The following is a 20,730-nucleotide window of genomic DNA, read 5'->3' as shown; positions in this document are numbered from 1 at the left end:
AAAAGCGATTATAGGAAGGTCTTTCCTTTTTTAACTATTTCAACTAGTCATTTCAAGAAGAATTTTTGGTGCATTATCAGAAAACGCTTACATTTCAACTGGTAAATAGAAGATGTTTATAACTTTATGGATTGCTAACTTACAATAATTAATTTTCCTTGTTTATCTCCCCGGCTCCAAACTATAAACATGAAAACAGAGATACTTTTTTGGTATGTTCTATCCTGCGATTCCTAAAGGCTGAAAAGCATCTGTTTATCTGTTCAATTAACAGATAAAATACATGCAGAATATATGCCACGTGCAACCTGAAAATCACCTGTTCTGTGCTCATTTCTCTGTCCACATGTGGCTCAAAGATATGGTGTCGACTAATCGAAAAATTATCAACATCACTAATTTTCACTGCGGGTAAGTTCTTCGGCTCAATATTCTGAAAAGTTGAAATAATGCATTGTTTTAACAAGGGTAAATTTTTCTGAGTTTACGATTACAAAACAAACATTACATGACTATCTCTTGTACATAAGATGACAAATCCTGTCAGAGTTAAAATATCACATAGAGCTAGCAACAAAAATAATAAAAAGTAGTGCAAATTGCAAATACATATTAATGATAATAATAAAACAGCATTAGGAAGATAGCATCCCTAGGAAGAATCCTACATTTTCACTATATTCCAATCTGTAATATGCAGCAAATTGATGCATGACAATTATGTCATACGTTTTATGGACTGGAAACCAAACATAATTAGATGGTGCAATAAATAATAAATATGTGGTACTCAGATATAAGCTCAGGGGTCCTTATAGCAATAGCCATTAAGATCCTCACCACCATCCCTACTTCAGTGAAGGATGACAAATAGCAACTAGGCTAGAGAATTTCCAGCTGCGATTAAATTTACTTATGCATCTCTCATCTTATAGCTCATACTTTTTAATATTAAACGACATTAAATGTTCTGAACATTTATCAGAAAAGATTAACTGTAATATATATTTTGAAACAGGAAGAACACTGTACAACAAAAAATCCTAGCCAGAAGCTCTCGCTTTGATCTAAATTAGTCATGCTTAAACTTCCTTGAAATTAAGGAATTTGTGATAATTAATTTATTCGATCACTTTCAATGCATTTAAGAACTCATTATCTCTGATTAGGACCGCTGAATACAAAGGAGGCAGTGCCAATTCTTTTAGTAGTATGAGAGTGTGTGTGTGTATATGTTTGTGTGTGTGTGTGTGAATGAGAGAATTATGGCACCAGAAAAATGTTGAAGGAAATAAAAAATTTTCTTAAAGCATTCAAAAGAATTTATTGTGTTTTTTAAAATTTTCTTTCCAGCAGCCAGCCAGGATGAATTTGTTTTATATGTTTAATGTTAAGACTTATTTGATGTTTGGGTCATTTTTTTTCTCTCCTTTTTGTACACAATTTTTTTTGTTACTGTTGGATGTCTGTTTTTTCTCTTTTTGCATTCTATAATTAAAATCATTTCTGTCCATTCAGATTAAATAGTACATACCTCACATATACATTATGGCACTTTCTGTGTATGTATATGTATACATACATATTCTCGAAAAGTGCCATAATGTATATGTGATGTATGTACTATTTAATCTGAATGGACAGAAATGATTTTAACAATTTTGGCTTCATCTCCAGCTAGAAGATCACCTAATGCTGTCAAACCCTGGCAATCAACCAACTGGTCTTATGCTTAGGCATATTATAAATTCTTATATTAGCCATTATCACAAGATCACATTTTAAAATGTTACGATTTCAGCAGTTTGTAAACTATTTGTAGAGAATACTCACTTCAAAAGGGTGGGGGGGAGGAGGAGGCAGGCTTGCAACCCTGGTCGCTCTTTCTTTTTCTACCTCAAACGCATGCTTTCGCGCATTTGCTCGCCTTGTTTAGACAGTAAGAAAAAGTAGCAAGAAACAGAACAGGTTAATCAAGCCTCTGCTCTCTTCCAAGATTTCAAAACTACAAAAAAGTCACAAACGTAGAAAAAAATGTTTTGCTGCCTTTGCCTCTGGAGTGTGTCATGCTAGAACTAGTAATCTTGGTTTGCAGCTCCTGCTTGAGGAGCAGATAACAAGTGTGGTTAGGAGGCTTTCAGACAATTATATACTGGGCATCACTTATAGTCTTACCTGGACCAAGAAGTCCTACTTAGTCACTCAAAGATTAGGCATAGGACTACCACAATCCACTTTATATGGGGCTACCCTTGAAGACCACACGGCAATGATCCAGTTCAGAATGTTGTGATAATCAAATTATCAAGTTGTGATAGTTACCACTAGGAATTATTGTGTAACATTCTCTGCATTCAGAGCTGTGCTCATTACTAGTTACTTTTGGGGTATCAATTCAAAGTGATTCTAGTCCAACCCCTCACTCAAGGCAGATCTTATACCACTCCGTCAAATGATTGTCCTGTCTATTTTTGAAAACTACAACTCTGGGAGGCAAGCAATTCCACGGATCGATTGTTCTGTCATAAAATTTCTCCTTACTTCTAGGTTGGATCTCTCTCTAACAAGCTTCCACCATTTATTTCTTGACTTGCCCTCTGGTACTCTGGAGACTAAGTCAATCCTCTCTTCTCTGTAACAGCTCCTCCAGTACTGGAAGACAGTTTTCACGTTCCCCATTAATCCTTCTCTTCTCTACTTCCCTCCCTCAACCATTATGATTTAGCTTCCAGGCCCCTTATCATCTTTGTTGCTCTTCTCTGCATACTTGTTTGGGTCTCAGCATTTTTTTAATATATTGTGGTGACTAGAACTGTGCTCAGCATTTGAAGTGTGGCTTCACTAATGTGGTATAAAGCAGTACTATCGCTTTCTCGTGATCTTGATCCTATCCCTTGTTGGATAGGGCCCAAATCTAAAATCTGTCAAGATCTTTCTGAGTCTTGAGTCTATCTTCCAAAGTGTTAGCAATTCCCTCCAGCTTGGTGTCATCTGCAATTGATGAGTTCCATCCCCTCATCTAAATCATTTGCAAGATTTAGAGCCACAGCAGCGCTGTGGTTAAAGTGCAGTACTGCAGGCTATTTCTGCTGACTGACTGCAATTCGGCAGTTCAAATCTCACCGGCTCAAGGTTGACTCAGCCCTCCATACTTCCGAGGTGGATAAAATGAGGATCTATATTGTTGGGGGCAAGATGCTGTAAAACCGCTTAAAGAGGGCTGTAAAGCACTGTAAAGCAGTATATAAGTCTAAGTGCTATTGCTATGAAGATACTGAAGAGTACTGGGCTCAAGACCAAATATTGAAGCACTGCATGCTTCTCTCCATGTTGATATAGTTTGTATTCCGAAAAATCTGTAAGCCTTGATTGTTCCGAAAGGCTTTGGATATCGAACGGCTGCAAAAGAGGGAGGGCTCCCTTTTGTTGTATGTTTCTGATGTCTGAATATACCCTTTGGCACTAAACTTTGCAATTTATTTACTTATTTCTTTGCTATTTTGTTGTAAGTTTTATCAACTACTCAAAATCTATGTATATTGGAGCAGCATACAAATCCAAGTCAACCAGTCGGTCAGTCAATCATTAAGTAAATGAAATAAAAAAACTGTGGAGGTAGCCCCCAATTCTGGCAATTTTTTTGTAATAGCCCAGTTCAGAATTTTCAGATTTTGCAAGTGTCTAGAGAGGGAAGGGCAAAATTAACACGCTCAGTTGGATACTCACATTAATGTTGAATTCAAACTTAAACACATACACAAAGAAGAAACTTTTACTATTACCTGGTTTGTTCTCTCAGCGACTTCTCCTTCTGGCTTTTCTGTTTTTTCAGGGCTTCTTTATACCTCTTTTTTGCTGCTTCTTTCCTTTCTTCTGCTTGCTTTGCCAGTGCCTCCAAATCAGGCTCCTTTGAAATGACAAACAAGCAGACAGGAGTACCGTGTTAGGCGCTGCATTAATTTAAATAAGAAAAATAATTTTAAGAACTGCTTTTTTGAAAAGTAGTTCGTATGTTTTCTTTCTCTGCAAAAGCATTCAGTGACACGATCATTTACCTACATTTTCCTTTGCTTCTTTATGCCCTTCTCCTATAGCTCTTAAACTTGACAGGTATAGGTTTTCCAGCGCTTTAATCTTCTCATCCTGTGTTTTTTGCCATTCTGACTCCAGTTGTTCGGCCAACTGCTTCAGGTGCTCATCTCTTCGCTGCTTAACATCTTGCCTTATCTGCAAAGCAATATTCCGCTCCTGTTGCCTGACCTGGAAAGAAAAATTACATTGACAGACAACAATTCCATAGAAGGCTTTACCATGTAACCCAGTTGCTATACCCTGATTTCCAGTTATCTTGTTTCAATTGGCTATATACAATCTGCTTACATGACGGAATACCTATTTACCGCAGTATTTGTCTGGCTGGTGTAATCTAAGCAGGGTTGGAGCATGTTGGCCATATTCGATTAAAGACCAACATTAACTAAGACCCATGTTTTATCTGTAGCAGCACCTGCATGCACAAGTGTTTTGAAGCATCTTGAAGGTGAGGTCTGTGTTTTTTTCATTCTGTCTGGGTTTTATCATCTTTTACTTCTTATTCTTGTCTAAAGTGGTACCTTGGTACTCGTTAATTGGTTCCGGGAGGTGCGAGAAGTACTAAAAACAAGTACCAAAAAACCCTCATGATTTACCACGACTCTTTGTTTTGGCCAGGAAGGACTTCCTATCTGTCCCTTTTTCTATGTCAGTGATCTTCCCAGAATGGCCAACTTCCTGTCTGCTCTCTGCAGCCATCTCCTGCTTCCTTCCCGACACGGCCAACTTCCTGTCCATTCTCCATGGCTGCCCCCCACTTCCTATTAGTTGTCAAGTACCAAACAAATAATGAGTACCAGGACAACGTTTTCACATCAAAATGCATCAAAAACCATGAGTTTGGAAGCAGTCAAGTACTGAGGTCCCACTAAATTATTCTATTTATTTTTCACTGTTTTAATTTTTTTTCCCTTATGAACCACAAAGCTGTTGAGTCAGGCAATATACATTAAATAAATAACTAAGCTATGTCATATCTTTATTTTGGTGAAAAGCAACCCCTTGCTTTCTAATCCTAACTTCATGCCTCAATTGAATTTGCCAATTTAAACCTGTGCAGAGATCTTAACAATAAAGAAATCAGTGTCATATATTCCTTTCTCAGAGCTCAAAGTTTAGCCTTGCTGATTATGATATAGTAAATTTTATCAACTTGGCTGGCATGGAAACAGTGAACAGAAAACCCCAACCATATTCCTAAATCTGGAGCCAGGAAGAAGTTAAAGATCACTGCAAAACTTACTGGGTTATTCCCAGACACCTCTGCAGCTCTAGAGACATTTAAATCTTTCCCCACTCCATAGAATGCCCTGTTGCCATATACTCACTTAAAAGCTGAATATATCTGTTTTTTTTAATAGCTCAAAGACAAATGACCAATGCAAACACACCTGTTGCAGCCTTAATTTTCTTCTTCTTTCATGTTCTTCTTTCAACAGCTGAGCTTCTTCATTAGGACTAAGTCTAAGTCTTCCTGCCACTTTTCTTCTCATTGTTGGTTATAATTACTAGTCAAGGCTGCATTTCCAAAGACAATAGAAACATGCTTAGCATCAATATATATCTCAGTCAAAAAGTAATACAGTAGTATTATGTGCAGTATATGTACAGTATAATTATATGTTACTTTAAAGGGGAAAAAGTTATTTTAATGGTATACAGAATAATTATGCAAGCTTTTAAAAATCTATTGGCTTTGTAACTTTTCTCTTAAGAGTTCATTTTATGGATCAGAGATGGTTTTGTTTCTCATCAACAACTTTTCAACCACTTTAATGCTGTATCTGGACATCTGTATCCAAGGAAAAATACACTGAAAACGTAGTAGTCCATTTATTTCATTATAAAAGACAATCTGGGAGAAAGGCAAGAAGGCTTCTAACCTTTCATACCAAATGCTTTTAAAGTTATTCAATATGTATAAAAATGAAAACATAAGGAATGGGGGTATTGAATTAGTGTATTTCTATTCTTTTTAGCCATGCTCTCATGTTTTCCAATTTCTCAGTTCAAGTAAAAGGCATAGAAATGCTGTTCTGAAAAACAGGGTTTTGAGAGTGGCAAATGGACACAATTTAAAAGCATCTCAAGGACATGTGGATTTTAAAGAATATGTTCCCCACAAATTCAGCACACTGCTACAAATACTCTTGTGGACAAATGGACCCAGGATAATTTAATACAAACTTTAAAAGAAAAAGTGCTTCAACAACAGTTTCAAAGGAGAAGAGCTCCTGAAGAGGGCACTAATGGATTTAATAAAAAAAAAAAAACTTTAATCAATACTTCTCAAGATCTTGTTTAATTAATCCTTGAGGCATTCAGAGCACACCAACAAGATTGCCTTAGCAGCTTCCTAGCCTCATCAGATTGCGTATAAAAAAAACCCTGCAGATATATCCCTTGATATTAAAAATATAGTTGGATCTTTGGACCTTCCCAAAAATTATTTTCTACTATTTCAATTATATATTATTTCATAATACAATACTACCATATAGTTAAGAGATGAGTAAGTTCCCTTTCAGAGAAAACAGCATATTTATCACCTTAGGTAATTATCCTGAAAAATATCTCCCCAAAAGCAAATACAGGTAGTCCTCAGTTTGCAATGGCAGTTGGAACAGGGGTTGTGATAACTAAGCAATGCAGTTGTAAAATGTGGCATCACCCTGAAGCTGGCCAAACTGTGGTCAATTTTCTTTTTTGTATCTTTCCTCTAAGGAGGTTTCTTTTCGCATTGCTTCAGGGCTGACACTGCCTGGAGCTAAGGGGCCGGGGGTGGGTGGGTGTAAAGATAGCTGGGATGTTGTAGACAAAATAAAATTCTTTCTCCCAGGAATCAAGGACATTTATGCAGGTGTTCCAAGACTGTGGTCACCTAGCAACTGGACCTTATACTGATTGGACCATGTGACTGGAGACTCGGGGTGGGGGGGGGAGTGATAAAATTTTATTTTTAATTGGATGTAAAACCGGCAGGAACTTAACAGCCGGTTTTCCACCAAGTCTGTGCCAACTTGATATGTCCCAGTAAAATGTTCTTTGAGGAATATGCCTGCCTCGGAGTTCTCATTGTTGGGGATGTATCTTGACAATATCATGGAATGGCATCACTTAGCAATGATAATTCCTATTGTTGTTATAACCCTAAGACATCTGTTTAAGCATAAAGTGGCGGGAATTCCAGGTAAGGAGCATGGGGGTGCCATAGAAGGATGCAGGGAAGCCTGGTGGGAGTTAAGGAAGGTGTGGGAGCGGGTTTGAGATGCCTCCGTGAGCACAGGAAGATGTGTGTGATGCAGGGCTATGACAGGACACCCAGGGGAACTTACCAGAGCAATTTGTGACTTTTCCTGCTGGTTTCCCCACTGACTTTTGCTTGCGAGAAGCCAGCAGGGAGATCACAAATAGAAATCCTTAATGTCAAGTTAAAGTGCCCTGTAATGTTATCCAAGAACAGACTTATACGTTTCTTGGATGGCCCTGATTCTTTCTTCAATGCTTTATTATTTCTGGAAAAACCCCAAGTTACAAATATGCACATTAATGGATTAGCTACAGACCTTTTAACAACACTATTCCTATTGCTTCTCTTGAAAAAGCTAAACAGGGTTGGGATGGATACAATATCATAAGGAAATCCTAGTGAAGACTAGTTTTCGCTGTCCTAAAACCATAATGCAAGCGGGGAAAAAGAAGCCATTTCTATGTTGTTAACCAGAAAATGGTAAGATGTAACCAAGGAGCTGAGCTCAATTTCTGGGAGACTTTGCTTTCACTTTATTCTGTAGATTCCTTCCTTTCTCTTCTTCCAGTGCACATTTAGCAGATGCTATTAGTACTATCCAACAATCCAAATTTAAATTAGAAAAGGTGATTTGGCACATCACAGCAGAGTAATTATTTTAAAAAGCTGCATCTTGATTTAAGAGGATGCTAAAGATGCAATGTATGTACCAACATGTACCCCACATCATCTTTCCCAGATCAAATAAGGTTTTCTGCAGAATCCATTGATGATTCACCAACCCCAGAGAAAACTATCGACAGGATGATCTGTATTGGCTAGAACATTATCTGTTCAACAATTCTATTGTTTTTTTGCTAGTTCCATGAAATGACCATGTCATGCATTTAGATTCTATTATACAAGATGGCTAGCTTTAAAGATATTACTTTCTCTTTACTGTTGATAAAACAAAATATGTTATTTCACTCAAACATATCCAGTATAAAGTGTATCAAGTTTACCATTTTGTACTAAATTTTAATTGTGCTGTTGCCCTTACCATCTTAAAAATGGCAGCATGCACACAACTCAAGCCTCAATTATTAAATGTTGCATTTGAGATTAGCCTTAGTAACACCACAAATCTCAATTTTGCAACTGATTTAAAGTGACATCCTTTAAAAAAAGTACATTATAAAGCCAAACTTAATCATGGGAACTTGTATTGTTTAGTTTAAGAAACCCTGTGCATACTGTTTTATTAGATTTATATCTCACCTTTCCTCTAAGAGGTCAAAGAAGGATACACAGGGCACCCATCTCCCATTTTCCCAATAAAAACCCTGTGAGGTAATTAAACTGAGAAAATGAGGACCCTATAACCATCCAGGAAACTTCCATACTGGTAGTTGGTGGTGAAAGTGCACTTTAGGTCTTCATGTCAACACTGCAACATACTTGACTACAAATGGCTATTATTAGTTTTGACTAAAGTTAGCAGACTTTCAATAAAACTTGCTTTTCCTTTTACTTCGCTATAACCCAGTGATGGGGAACTATGCCCCTGTTTATGACTTGTGGACTTCAACTCCCAAAATTCCTAAACCGGCCGTTCTGGGAGTTGAAGTTCACAAGTTATAAAGGGGCCATACAAGTAGTCCTCAACTCACAACAGTTGGTTTAGTGGTTGTTCAAAGTTACAGTGGCACTGAAAAATATGACTCATGACCGTTTTTCACAGTTACAGCCTTCGCAGCATCTCCATGACATGATCAAATTTCAGATGGTTGGTAACGGGTTCATATTTGTGATCGTTGCTGTGCCCCAAGGTCACATGATCACCTTTTTCGACCTTCTGACAAGCAAAATCAATGGGGAAGACAGATTCACTTAACAACGGGTTACTAACTGCAGGGATTCGCTTAATTGCGGCAAGAAAGATCGTAAAATGGGGTAACTAACTTAACATGTCTCAACGTAAATGTTGTGCTCCGTTATAGTCGTAAATCGAGGACTGCCTTGTAGCATCTCACCTCTGCTGTAATCCCATAATCCTTTCACACTCAGGTTTTACACGATTTTACTCCATTTCTTGGCATTGCACACAAGCCAGTTCATGGTAATAAACTGGTGTGAATCTCACAATATTGTAAAACCAGTACTGATTATGTTGGAAACTCACACACCCCTCACCAAGAGAACGAAATATTCTGGGGAATGGTAAGAGGCAGAATATTATATTTCCCCAAGGGAGAAATTGAGAAAAAAAAATCTTAAAGCAGCCCCAACAGCTTCCAGCAGATGCCTGAAGTTTTTTAAGAGATGGATATTTTGTGCCCATTAAGAAATCCATGCCAGCCTATTCACAAATAAACCGCCTTCAGCTCCAAATGATTAAGAATTTACACCCCCCTCCACCCAAATTCTAAGAACAGGATATGAATGGCAGTTCTCAAGTCACAGGCCCAAAATCAGCCAATATAGGGGGAAAAAGATAACAAAGAACATCAATAGAGATAATACGAGCCTTCAGGACAGAATAGGATTAACCCACCATCATTAGAATAGCAAAAGGCACCAGGCTCCCCCCCCCCCCCAGCATCTCAGAACCTGTATAAAAATCTATGTATAAAAATCCATGTATAAAAATCCATGTACTCATCAAAGCAATTGCTCAGCTGTCCCAGAAGTACATGTTGTTGGTTCTCTTCATCAATAAACAGGGGTTTAATATGTTAACATTATTAAACCCGTTTATTGATATTATAATTGATATTATAATTGATCTTTCCAATCAGCCCCACCCTCCCATTTTATTTCCAGCGCCTTTCTCCCCGCTTGGAACCGGACCGGACTTTTCTTCCAACAGTTATTGCTTTTATTTACACCCCCTCGTCCCTCTGCCCCAAAAGGAGCTTAAGAGTACGACAACCCTGCGGTGTAGTCCATACAGAGATTGTGACTGCCCCGACTTCGTCGAAGGAAGTATCGCCGCTCAAACAGGCCTCAAATACGGTCTTGGGTTCCCCCGCTCCACACTCCAGACCCACGTACGCACCAAACGACCCACGCTACGCAGCAAACCCCACACCGTCCCTTCCCCGTCAGGGTCATCTCTCTCTCTCTCTTCTCTTCCAACAGCTTCTCCAAAGCCGCTTCCGGCTGCGTCACATCCGCTCTACCAACTGCCAGCTCATAACGCGCGCCCTCCCGCCTCGCTGGTCTCTCGTTCAATTACAAGCGCGGGAAGACTCTCGCGGAGATAGTCTTCCTGCGCATGTGCATTCCGTTTAAAAAAAACAACCTACGAGCAGTTTTTGTTTTCACGCCCCAAACGCCACGCTTGCAGATTACGCACGCGCAGCGACGGCCTCCTTGAGGCGCGCATGTGCTCAAAACCCTCTGTGAAGAACTTTGGGAACTGAAGGGCGAAAGTGCGCATGCGTAGGAGTCGGACGATGTTTCAGTCTGAGATATATATGTGTATATCTATATTTTAAAGGTGAAGTTGTAAAATAAGGTTGTTGTTTTTTTTTCTACCCTAGGAGAGGGATTCTGTTGACGGGGAATGGTGGGAGCCGAAGTTGAAGAGTTTTGAAAGTTGGCAGGTTAGAAAGCCTGAAGAAGGGCTCGGTTAACGGGTGCTGGGTTAAGTGATGTCGGAAAGGGTGGCTCATATTTGTAGGATGGGCTGTTTCGTGTTGTTTTTTTTAACTTTAAACATCCTTAGATGCTCTCTGTTCATCAACAGGCTGCTGAGATCTGACCAGATGCTATGAGATCCCAAAGCATTAGAGCAGGGTTGTCCAACCTTGACAACTAAGACTTATAGACTTCAACTCCCAGAATTCCCCAGCCAGCATGGCTGGCTGGAGGATTCTGGGAGTTGAAGTCCACAAGTCTTAAAGTTGCCAAGGTGGAGATCCCTGGATTAGAGCCTTTATCAGGAAACCCTGAAGCTATTTGTCATAGTTTCTAGGCCATAGTTTCCCCATTTGGTATAGTTCCCATAATTCACAACCAGAATATGCTTAAATTTTCTCCTTTGTTAGTATGCCAGAGGGTAAAATCTAAAAGACAAAAATCCTCTCTTGGGTCAAGCAGTATTAATTATTATTCTGCAAGGACTATTTTATGTGCTGTTTTTGTCTGAAATTAGGAAATTTGTCATGCTGTTCTGCATCAATGTGGCAGCCGCCTTAATAATAACGATATGATCATTCTTAATCATAATAATTTTGATATTAGCTGAAATGCCTTTTGCGCCTTCTTTATTATCTCTTCCATGTTGGCTGATTTTGGTCTTGGACTTGAGGACTGTGCCACTCATGCTTCTTTTTCTTCCCATGTTCTTCTCTTTGCAATGATGCTGATATATTTCTAAATTTGTTGTGTTTTTATCAGTTTTTTCAAGTCTGTGGGGATTCTCAATCAAAAGTGCTTTTTTCAAGAGGCAGCTATAACTTCCTTGTTTTTTCCTTGAAGATGTTTCACTTCTTATCCAAGAAGCCTCTTCCGTTCTGACTAAATGGTGGAGAACTGAAGGATTTATATTCCTTGCAGTCATCCAGTAGTTAGCATTCTCTCTGTAGAGTGCTTTTTATTATAAAATATAGTTTTTTGATGGCTTTTATAATATGGTACAATTTGGGTTAGCTGCCTTAAAAACCTTCAGTTGAAAGGAATCAGTAAAAGACAGCTTCTTTTAATTGAGCTAAGCTTCTGCACACTTCCTGGACATGTTTCTTGAGCAACAAGATAAATTGATCTGCCTTCTGATTTTTATTTAAACTTGCCAGTATAGTTTATACACTTAGAATTTCCTGTTAGTATCTCATTGTATTAAATCAGGTATCACCCTGCTTATTTTTTTGAGATCAGAGAAGATAGGTTTGCTGATGCCAATCAATAAAACGGTGGTAAAAAAGTCGACTAGAGCAAAGTTAGTGTCTTAGATTGAAAATACATTATAAAAATAAAAAGGGACTGATTATTTCTTGCAGAAATTGTGGACTTTTTCTCCATAATAGGTAGAACTTGGACCTACCAAGTATTTGCAACCAGGTTCAGAAGAGTAATCAATGCATTCCTTCTAACAGGTGGGTACTTAAACAACTCTTTTACTGCAGTAAACCAAAATTCATTTATCTATGAGTAAATCATTGTACTTTATGAAGGCTATTTTTAATTAGACCCGTGTAGTATTTTACAGCCATAATACATTTTACACAATGTCTGCATACAAAGTTCATTGAATTCAGTGAGATCTGTGAGCTGGTAAGGTTTGGTTTTATTTGTATTCTGCCTTATTTTTATTAATAATCTAATACGATTAACATATCTAATACACCTTCATCCTCGTTTTTTCCACACAAAAGCTGTCCTGTGAGGTGAATTGGGCTGAGAGAGAGTAACTGGCCCAAAAGCATCCAGTCAGCTTTCATGCCTAAATCAGGATTAGTCTCCTGGTTTATAACTTGATGCCTAGACCAATCTGGCTTCCCAGTTTCTTTTATATTTGTGTCCTTATTTTGAAATTATTCTAGAAATAAATGGAAAGACGTACCATTTTAAAAGTGAAGTATAATGGAAGCTACAGAAAATTTAAATTAATGTACTGTAAATGATTTCTGAATGTCCTTTTGAGATATATTAGAATTGTTATAATAGACTATATATAGATATATACCAATTATAGTTCATTTTTTTCTCAAATGATGATTTCTGAAATATTTTAAATAGCTGAAAGGATGAGATTTGGGGGGCGGGGTTGTCATCTGTAAAAATGCTGGAAATTTTTTCTAGACAATGAGTTAAGAGCAGTGCTCTGTATTTTTTTTAAAAACTGGCCTTTGTGTTTTTTTGTCATTGAGCATATTTAATTTCATATTAGTAAACAATCTTTGCTCAAAAATATTTCTTCTTTTCATGTCATCCCAGCTGTAACATTTTTGTTTTAAGTTCTTTGAAGTTGGAATCTCTTGCACAAATGGAAGTTGGTTGGTTACTTAGCTTTTATTCCAATGTGGCATTTGCAAAATTCAATAAACTTAATCACTTGGGAATCTGATTATTTCAGTGAACAAATTTAAAAATTCTCATTAGAGGGATTCTTTTCTGGTGCTTAACATATTTTTAATTCAGGATCAGCCTTCCCGTTTAAGTATACTCTGTATACTACACTACATCACCCAGAATTCTTTGCTGTTCTTGAATCACAGTGCCTGAAATACTGGGACTTGTTAACCTCAATACGCAGACTGGAAAAAAGGCTTCAGTATAGGAAGAATAAGGCAAGAACACCTCATCTGCCTCTGATTATTGGACTATACATTTTTGTTTTCATATTTGTTTCATCTTTTCTTGCAAGATAAAATGCTCCACATAGGGGAAACCTCTTTTTCTTTCTGCGCCAAATGAAAAATTAAGGAAGTGTTTTATTGAGTTCTTAAACCATTACTTCATTTCTTTGCTTTTTAGACACTCCCTTTTCTTTCTGGATACTCCTGGGTTTGAAAATGAACAAACAGAACACCATGTCCAATGAGCAGACTATAAATCTTGACCAGTTTGGCACAGATATACTTGCAGAAATCGAGAAACTGTTCCAGAAGACCTTTTCATACACCAAACCAGCCAACAATGAATGGCAGTTGCCTGATCCCAGCCATGTTTTCACCTCCCACCACAAAGCGTTTGGTTCTCTTGAGGCACTCAAGGATTCTTTGAACGAGGTCAAGAACAAACTCAGTGATAAGCAACTGGATGAGTGGCACCAGCACACTTCCTTTACCAACAAAGCCGGGAAAGTTATTGCCCATGTCAAGAAATCTGTCAGCGCTGAGTTGTGCACGCAGGCGTGGTGCAAATTCCACGAGATTGTTTGCAGTTTTCCTCTTCTCCCAAGTGATGCTCTCCAGAACGGCGAACTCAACTCCGTCCACCTATGTGAGGCCCCCGGGGCTTTTATAGCCAGCCTCAACCATTATCTGAAGTCTCACCGTATCCCTTGCGACTGGAACTGGGTGGCCAACACTTTGAATCCGTATCACGAAGCGAATGATACCCTTATGATGATTATGGATGACCGGCTTATTGCCAACACTTTGCCCTGGTGGTATTTTGGTCCAGAGAACACCGGAGACGTCATGAGCCTGAATCACCTCACAGGGCTTCAGCATTTCATAAGCAACATGGCTACTGTTCATTTGGTCACCTCCGATGGGAGTTTCGATTGCCAAGGCAACCCAGGTGAGCAAGAGACACTAGTTTCCCCATTGCATTACTGTGAAACGGTCACTGCTCTAATGACTTTGAGTCCTGGAGGCTCTTTTGTCCTGAAGATGTTCACCTTGTTTGAACACAGTTCGGTGAATCTGCTGTTTCTCCTCAACTGTTCCTTTGAGGAGGTTCACGTTTTTAAACCTGCGACGAGCAAAGCAGGGAACTCTGAGGCCTACGTGATTTGCCTGCGCTATTTGGGGCGGGAGGCCATTCACTTTGTCTTATCTAAGATGCTGCAGAACTTTGGTTCCGAACTGGTGGCAAAAGCCCTGTTTCCCCAGCACTTGATCCCAGAGTCGTTTCTCAAGGTCCACGAAGAATGCTGTTTGTTCTTCCACAAGCAGCAAACGGAGACCATTTCAGAGAACCTCCGTCTCTTTGAGCATATGGACGAGGCGGAGCAGGCCAGGTTAAACACTTTGCGGGACTGCTGTGTCCAATATTTCTTGCAGAGGTTCCAATTGAAACCCCTGGCCCGAAGCAACTGGCTGGTGAAGAAGCCTCATGCTGGCTACAGCATGAATTCCAAATGGTTTGGGCAGAGGAACAGGTATTTCTGCACCTACAACGAGAGGAAACTGCTGGAATCTCTCTCCTGGGAAGATAAGGTGGTCAAAGGATGCCTTAACCACTGGACTGAGGAGCATGTTCTCGGCAACGTTGGGAAGGGCTGCGTTTTAGAAGGAGTACCTGGCAACCTCGACTGTCGTTTATGGTATATCTTGGAAGGCCAGCGATTGCCAAGAGTTAAATTTTCTCCCTTCTGTGGCGGTGAGGTCTTGAAGAGCCTTAACGAAGCCATTGAAAAATCTTTGGTTGGTCAAACTATTCATGACGATCTTATCCGGACAACGTTTGCAGAATGCCGATTCTGCTGTGTCCTTACAGCATCATCGGTGTTGTCTGAATTATCAGAACTTATGGAATATTGTGAACCTACTCCAGATCAAGATAGCACGAGTCAAAAAAAGTGCTTGGTTTTAGGCTTCCCGCTGTTTTACGGTGAGGAAAGTAGGTTTGGCTTGGAAATTAGAAACGTGGAGTCAGCACCTCTCTTGGCTTTTAGCTGTACTTTACTGCACGACGGAGAACCGAAATATCAACTGCATTTTTTAGAATGCCTCTTGGGTGCATTTCCTCAGCTTCAAAAGGGAGATGCGTTGGCTTTGCCTGTTCTTTCTTGCTTCACCCGCTTTATGGCTGGTTTAGTCTTCATATTGCAGAACTGTTTTCAGAGTATTTCTTTTGCTTGCCCCACATCATCTCAGCCTCTAAGGACTAATGCCGTCTTGCTCTGTGCTGGATATCAAGGTCTTCCAGACTCGGTTTTCCAGTACTTGCAACAGCTAAGTGAGCTTATGAGTACCCTGCTCGACTCCAAGTCCCCACAGCAGGTCTTGCAATTCATTCCTATGGAGCATCTGCTGAAGGGGTTGCTGATGGAATTCCTCTGGGACCTCAATACGGCTATTGCGAAAAGACAGTTGCATCTGATTGTCCAAATTGAACAGCAGAATATGACCTGAGGAGGCTACAGTTTTTCTAGTTTGGCTAGTTAGACTTTTTTTTTTTTTTAATCTCTAGGGAACATCTCATGAACTGCTGAGGAAAAGGAGGAGTCTAGGCAGGAGTGGATAATCCGTGGACCCTGAAGGACTGTTATATTATGTCTCTCAGCTGCCCCAGCCAGCCTGGTCAATAGTAGGGATACCAGTGGGAATTGATTAGGCAATAACTGGAGCACCGTACGCGTTCCCTACTTTTCATTTAAGTCAGGGCTGTCAAACTCCTGACCCGCGGGCCAGATGCATCATGCACTGACCACGCCCATGCCCGGTTTAGCGAAGGGAGGGGGAAGTTCCGATACATCACATGACGCTGCCATGACGCCATGAGTTTGACACCCCTGATTTGAGTAATAATAGGAGCTCTGGTGGTGCAGTGGTTGGAATGCAGTATTGTGGGTTAACTCTGCCCACAGCCTGGAGTTCAATCCTGACAGGGCTCAAGATTGTCTCAGCCTTCCATCCCTCCAAGGTCTGCAAAATAAGGACCCACGTTGTTGAGGGCAATATGCAAATAATGCTTCTACATTGTAAACCACCCAGAGAAGGCTGTAAAGCAGGGCCCTCCAACCGTGGCAACTTTAAGACTTGTGGATTTTAACTCCCAGGATTCTGGGAGTTGAAGTCCGCAAGTCTTAAAGTTGCCAAGGTTGGAGACCCCTGCTGCAAAGCACTACAGGGTGGTATGTAATTCTAAGGGCTATCGCTTTCGCTAGAAGAACTTCTGTCTGTAATCCAGATTTCTCCATATATGGTGTTTTCCATGTGTGTTGGAATTACAAGTCTTGGAATTCCCGACAAGAGGCCATGCTGACTGGGGCATCTGGAGCTGCAGCCGTAGCATTTATGGAAGATGGCTGGGAAAGTTTGCTTTGACAGACCTTGCTCAAGGCTGCTTTTATGCTACTCTCATGTCAGTGAGAACCTCTGGTTGCTGAAAACATTTGAATTGGGCACATATCAGAGGAAATCAGCTAGGTATGTTAAATAGACCAAAGCCCTGCAGCGGGAGCAAGTATCATAAATTAAAAATTCACCTTAACTAAACTGAGCAGCTATTTCAGAATAATGATTTTGTATAAGAAGCAATCAATCAGAATAAAGCTGGAAGGGACCCTGAAGGTTTTCTAGTCCAACCCCGTTCAAGCAGGAGACCCTATCCCATTTCAGACAAGTGAGTGTCCAGTCTCTTCTTAAAAAGGTCGAGTGATAAAGCATCCACAACTTCCGGAGGGAATTTGTTCCACTGGGGAATTATCCCCACTGTTAGGAAGTTTCTTCTTAATTCCAGGTTGCTTTTCTCCTTGATTAGTCTCCATCCATTGTTTCTTGTCCTGCTCTCAGGTGCTTTGTAAAATAAGTTCATCCCTTCTTCTTTGTGGTAGTCCCTCAAATACTGGGATACTGCTATCATGTTACCCCCAATCCTTCTTTTCAATAGAGATAGTCCAAGGATGACTACAAGATTCACTTAAACTTAGCCCCCAACCGTGAACCTGGTGGCTTTCTTCATATGATGTAACTGTTGGAATATACAGTAGTTGATGTGGCTGTATTTGCCTGCTTGTACGAGCCCACTCCCAAGTCTCTTTAGTAAAACACTGTCACGTATCCTGTTGTGGAGGCTCCAGTGGCTGCCATCTTGGATGTGGGAAAGATTGCTGTGTAGGTTTGTTGTAGAATGAGCCAAGAAATGCAGTGACTCCGGCAAAATGGTCCAAGGCAGTGATCATTTTGGGCCTCACAGGGTGGGAAAGAGAAAATTGTGGCTAAAGAGCTGAGCACAAGAATATTTAGCTATCCTTTGGCCAGAGGAAGGAATGGCTTTGCTTCCCCTCTGATTTTATTTTAAATCATGGGGAATAATGTCAACATTGTTTGGTTTTTAAACAATTCAGAAAGAAAGGAACTCTGGTAGCGCGGTGGTTAGAATGCAGTATTGCAGGCTGACTCTGCCAACTGCCAGGAGTTTGATCCTGACTGGCTCAAGGTTGACTCAGCTTTCCATCCTTCCGTGGTCGATAAAATGAAGGCCCCATTTGGGAGGGCAATATGCTGACTGTGTAAACTACTGAGAGAGGGCTGTAAAGCACTGTGAAACGGTACATGAGTCTAAGGGCTATTGCTATTGCTTTTTTCCCTCTGTATGCAAGATATATTTAAAATCAAACAGGAGGCCTTCAACCACAACCCACTTGGGTTCTCTTGCAGAAAACTTGGAACAGTATTTCCCAAACTTGGCAACTTCCAAAGCTATAAACTTCAATATCTGGAATTCTCATCTATGGCTATACTGGCTATGGAATTCTGGGATTTGAAGTCCATACGCCTAGAAACTAGCAGAAAATGAAAGACTCTGGCAGGATTTTTGCAATGCAAAAATGCAACAATTGATTTTCAGGTATTCGGGGTTCCTGTGAACTGGGCTCCCAATATAGCCATAGCCTTAAATTCACATTCAGTGTTAAACCTGGGTCCAAGCCCTCTAAGAACTGCTGCAAAAATTATATGAGATAGGGCACAGTTTATGCTTGAGTTAAATACATGGAAAAGATTCTGGGATTTCCCAAAATGTGAACATGGCCTTGATTTGTCATGCCTCACTTAATTCCCTTTGCCAAACCATCTTTTAAACCCTCCAAAGAATGGGTGATGTTTTGAACCAAATGCTTGTGTGTCTGCAGCCTAATTTTGATACGTTCTGGAGGAATCATTTCTTACATTGCTTCGAAAAAAAAATAAATTTAAGTTGTAAAGCAGTAGCACCTATTTTTCATGCTGCTTGCTTTCGACCAAGGAAGTCTGAAGCACTTCTGGCGTACGTTTTTTTGAAGCACACGCCCAGATCTAGAATGGTGGCAATGCTTGCGAATTAAATGGTGGGAAGGGTTGGAAAATTAATTGCAAACTGTGGTAGCGATAAAGAAGAATATTTGCAGCTCAGGGTTGAAACGAAGGGTCCTTGGTGTTCTCTGAGCTTAGTTGTTTTCTTTTAGACAATTTATTACCCATACTAGGTAACACCATCAAGGCAATTAGAATGTCACCTAGCTTGGGTGATAGAACATCTGCAAGAAAGCAACCAAGAGAGCACCTTTATTTCTACCTCAAACCTAATAATATTAGGAATAATATTAGGAATAATATTAGGTAGCATTGCAAGAAAAAGAATATTGGCTGGTTGATAGGCTTCTGCTCAGCTTTCCTCCTTAGGTGGTCACTATTCATAGTGGTGAGTACAGGTAGTCCTCGAATTATGAAAACAATGGAGCCCAAAATTTCTATCGTTAAGTGAGTCATTTCTTAAGTGAGCTATGCCCCATTTTACGACCTTTTTTGCCACCGTTGTGAAGCGGATAAGTTAGTAACCCGGTTGTTAAGTGAATCTGGCTTCCCTGTTGACTTTGCTTGCCAGAAGGTCGCAAAAGGGGATCTCATAACCCCAGGACATTGAAATCGTCATAAATATGAGTCAGCTGTCAAGCATCCGGATTTGAATCACGTGATCATGGGGATGTTGCAAAGGTTGTAACTATGGAAAAAACGGCCATAAGTTAACATTTTTCAGTGCCGTTGTAATTTTGAGCAGTCACTAAGCAAATTGTGGGGGACTACCTGTATTCAGTGGGTCTATCGAGCTGCATGTTCAACTTCTAAATCCTAAGTTTCCTTTTGGTTTTTATTCCCCGAGCAAGAATTCCTGTGCGCTGTACAACTCAAATATCTAAATTATGCAAGATGAGGCTTTTGCAAAGATGTTCCTGTGACTTGGGCGGGGAAAAACTACAGCACAAGATGTTATTTTATAACTATAAAGGGAGCAAGAGAAGCAACTGAATGCTTGATCTCAACAGCACCTTACATTAAAAAAAAATAGCTCGCTAGTGAGTCTTATCATTGGTCCATCTGGCATATTGCAGTCCACAAAGATCTGCTTTTCAAGCTGCCAAGCAGAGTGTGCTTGTTAGGCATACCAATTTTGCAGTCTGTGATTACGTAGGGCAGACTTCTTGAACCTGAAGCTATCTGGGCATGCTTAGACCACAACTCCCAGATTTCTTAGCCAGCTGTTGTGGTGTGTCAGCCACTGGGCCCTTCCAGCAGCCGAATCAGATGAGGAGGAACGGGAGTCAGAGTCAGCATCAAGGCAACCCGAGAGCTCCAAGGGAGAAGAGAGAATGGCGCTGTCAGAGAGGAAGGCAGAGACGGAACCTGGGCTGTCCGTCAGCCATGGAGAGTCAACAGCCTTCAGGTCTGGAGGTGGCTGGTGCGGAAGAGGAGGAACAGCTGGGTCCAGTGCTTGATAAGCAGATGCGCAGAAGGCAGAGGAGAGGAGAGCAGTGGAAATATGTGGGCCGGTCCTTGAGAAGGAAGAGCGACCGCTGCTAGCGAAGCCCCACCCTAGCTCTGGGGATCAAAGGCAGGGGGCAGAGATGAATAGGTGCGGCAGACAGCTATTCATCTCCCTGCCAGACAGACTTCTTAGCCGGCGGCGAGAGAAAAACTTTCTGCCAGAACTGCTGGCGCTCCTAATAAAGGAATGGTTGATTTAACTTC

The 20,730-nt window shown here is 40.4% G+C and overlaps 2 protein-coding genes across 12 annotated transcripts in view; one reads left to right on the top strand and one right to left on the bottom strand.

Annotated features, from left to right (window-relative positions):
- Window positions 1-10,364, bottom strand: part of CEP295 (centrosomal protein 295) — a 50,550-nt gene extending 40,186 nt beyond the window's left edge. For 2 of the 9 annotated variants that reach the window (XR_015744259.1, XR_015744260.1), the window contains exons 1-6: window positions 10,276-10,364; window positions 5,484-5,610; window positions 4,060-4,260; window positions 3,783-3,907; window positions 1,834-1,927; window positions 320-433 (exon numbers count right to left, since the gene is read on the bottom strand). Coding sequence is in view for 5 of the 9 variants with exons in the window: in XM_087937039.1 (XP_087793165.1) it covers window positions 320-433; window positions 1,834-1,927; window positions 3,783-3,907; window positions 4,060-4,260; window positions 5,484-5,585 (636 nt within the window). In the remaining 4 variants the exon portion in view is untranslated. Of the gene's footprint in view, window positions 1-319; window positions 434-1,833; window positions 1,928-3,782; window positions 3,908-4,055; window positions 4,261-5,483; window positions 5,611-10,275 lie in introns of those variants that run through there. The other 7 variants (XM_087937038.1, XM_087937041.1, XM_087937039.1 and 4 more) reach the window with 6 other exon arrangements.
- A 372-nt stretch (window positions 10,365-10,736) lies between these two features.
- CMTR2 (cap methyltransferase 2) lies at window positions 10,737-18,751 on the top strand. 3 transcript variants are annotated; one of them, XM_026706847.2, is made up of 3 exons: window positions 10,737-10,826; window positions 12,328-12,423; window positions 13,805-18,751. In XM_026706847.2, exon 3 carries the CDS (start codon window positions 13,843-13,845, stop codon window positions 16,132-16,134), a length of 2,292 nt encoding a protein of 763 aa, XP_026562632.1. In that variant the 5' UTR covers window positions 10,737-10,826; window positions 12,328-12,423; window positions 13,805-13,842; the 3' UTR covers window positions 16,135-18,751. The 3 variants fall into 3 exon arrangements, with proteins under 3 accessions (XP_026562632.1, XP_087793171.1, XP_087793172.1); XM_087937045.1 differs by having other exon boundaries at window positions 10,752-10,826; window positions 12,355-12,423; XM_087937046.1 differs by having other exon boundaries at window positions 10,763-10,932; window positions 12,355-12,423.
- The last annotated feature ends 1,979 nt before the right edge of the window (window positions 18,752-20,730 follow it).

This window comes from Pseudonaja textilis, chromosome 7 (assembly GCF_049901715.1).
Source record: "Pseudonaja textilis isolate UNSWEBS1 chromosome 7, rPseTex1.2, whole genome shotgun sequence".
In the NCBI taxonomy this organism is placed as follows: Eukaryota; Metazoa; Chordata; class Lepidosauria; order Squamata; family Elapidae; genus Pseudonaja; species Pseudonaja textilis.
The sequence above is the reverse complement of the archived record's forward strand: the minus strand, read 5'-3'. Positions and strand labels throughout refer to the sequence as shown.

Excerpts from the sequence above, each read along its gene's own strand:
- CMTR2 (XM_026706847.2), top strand. The coding sequence starts at position 13,843 with ATGAACAAACAGAACACCATGTCCAATGAGCAGACTATAAATCTTGAC.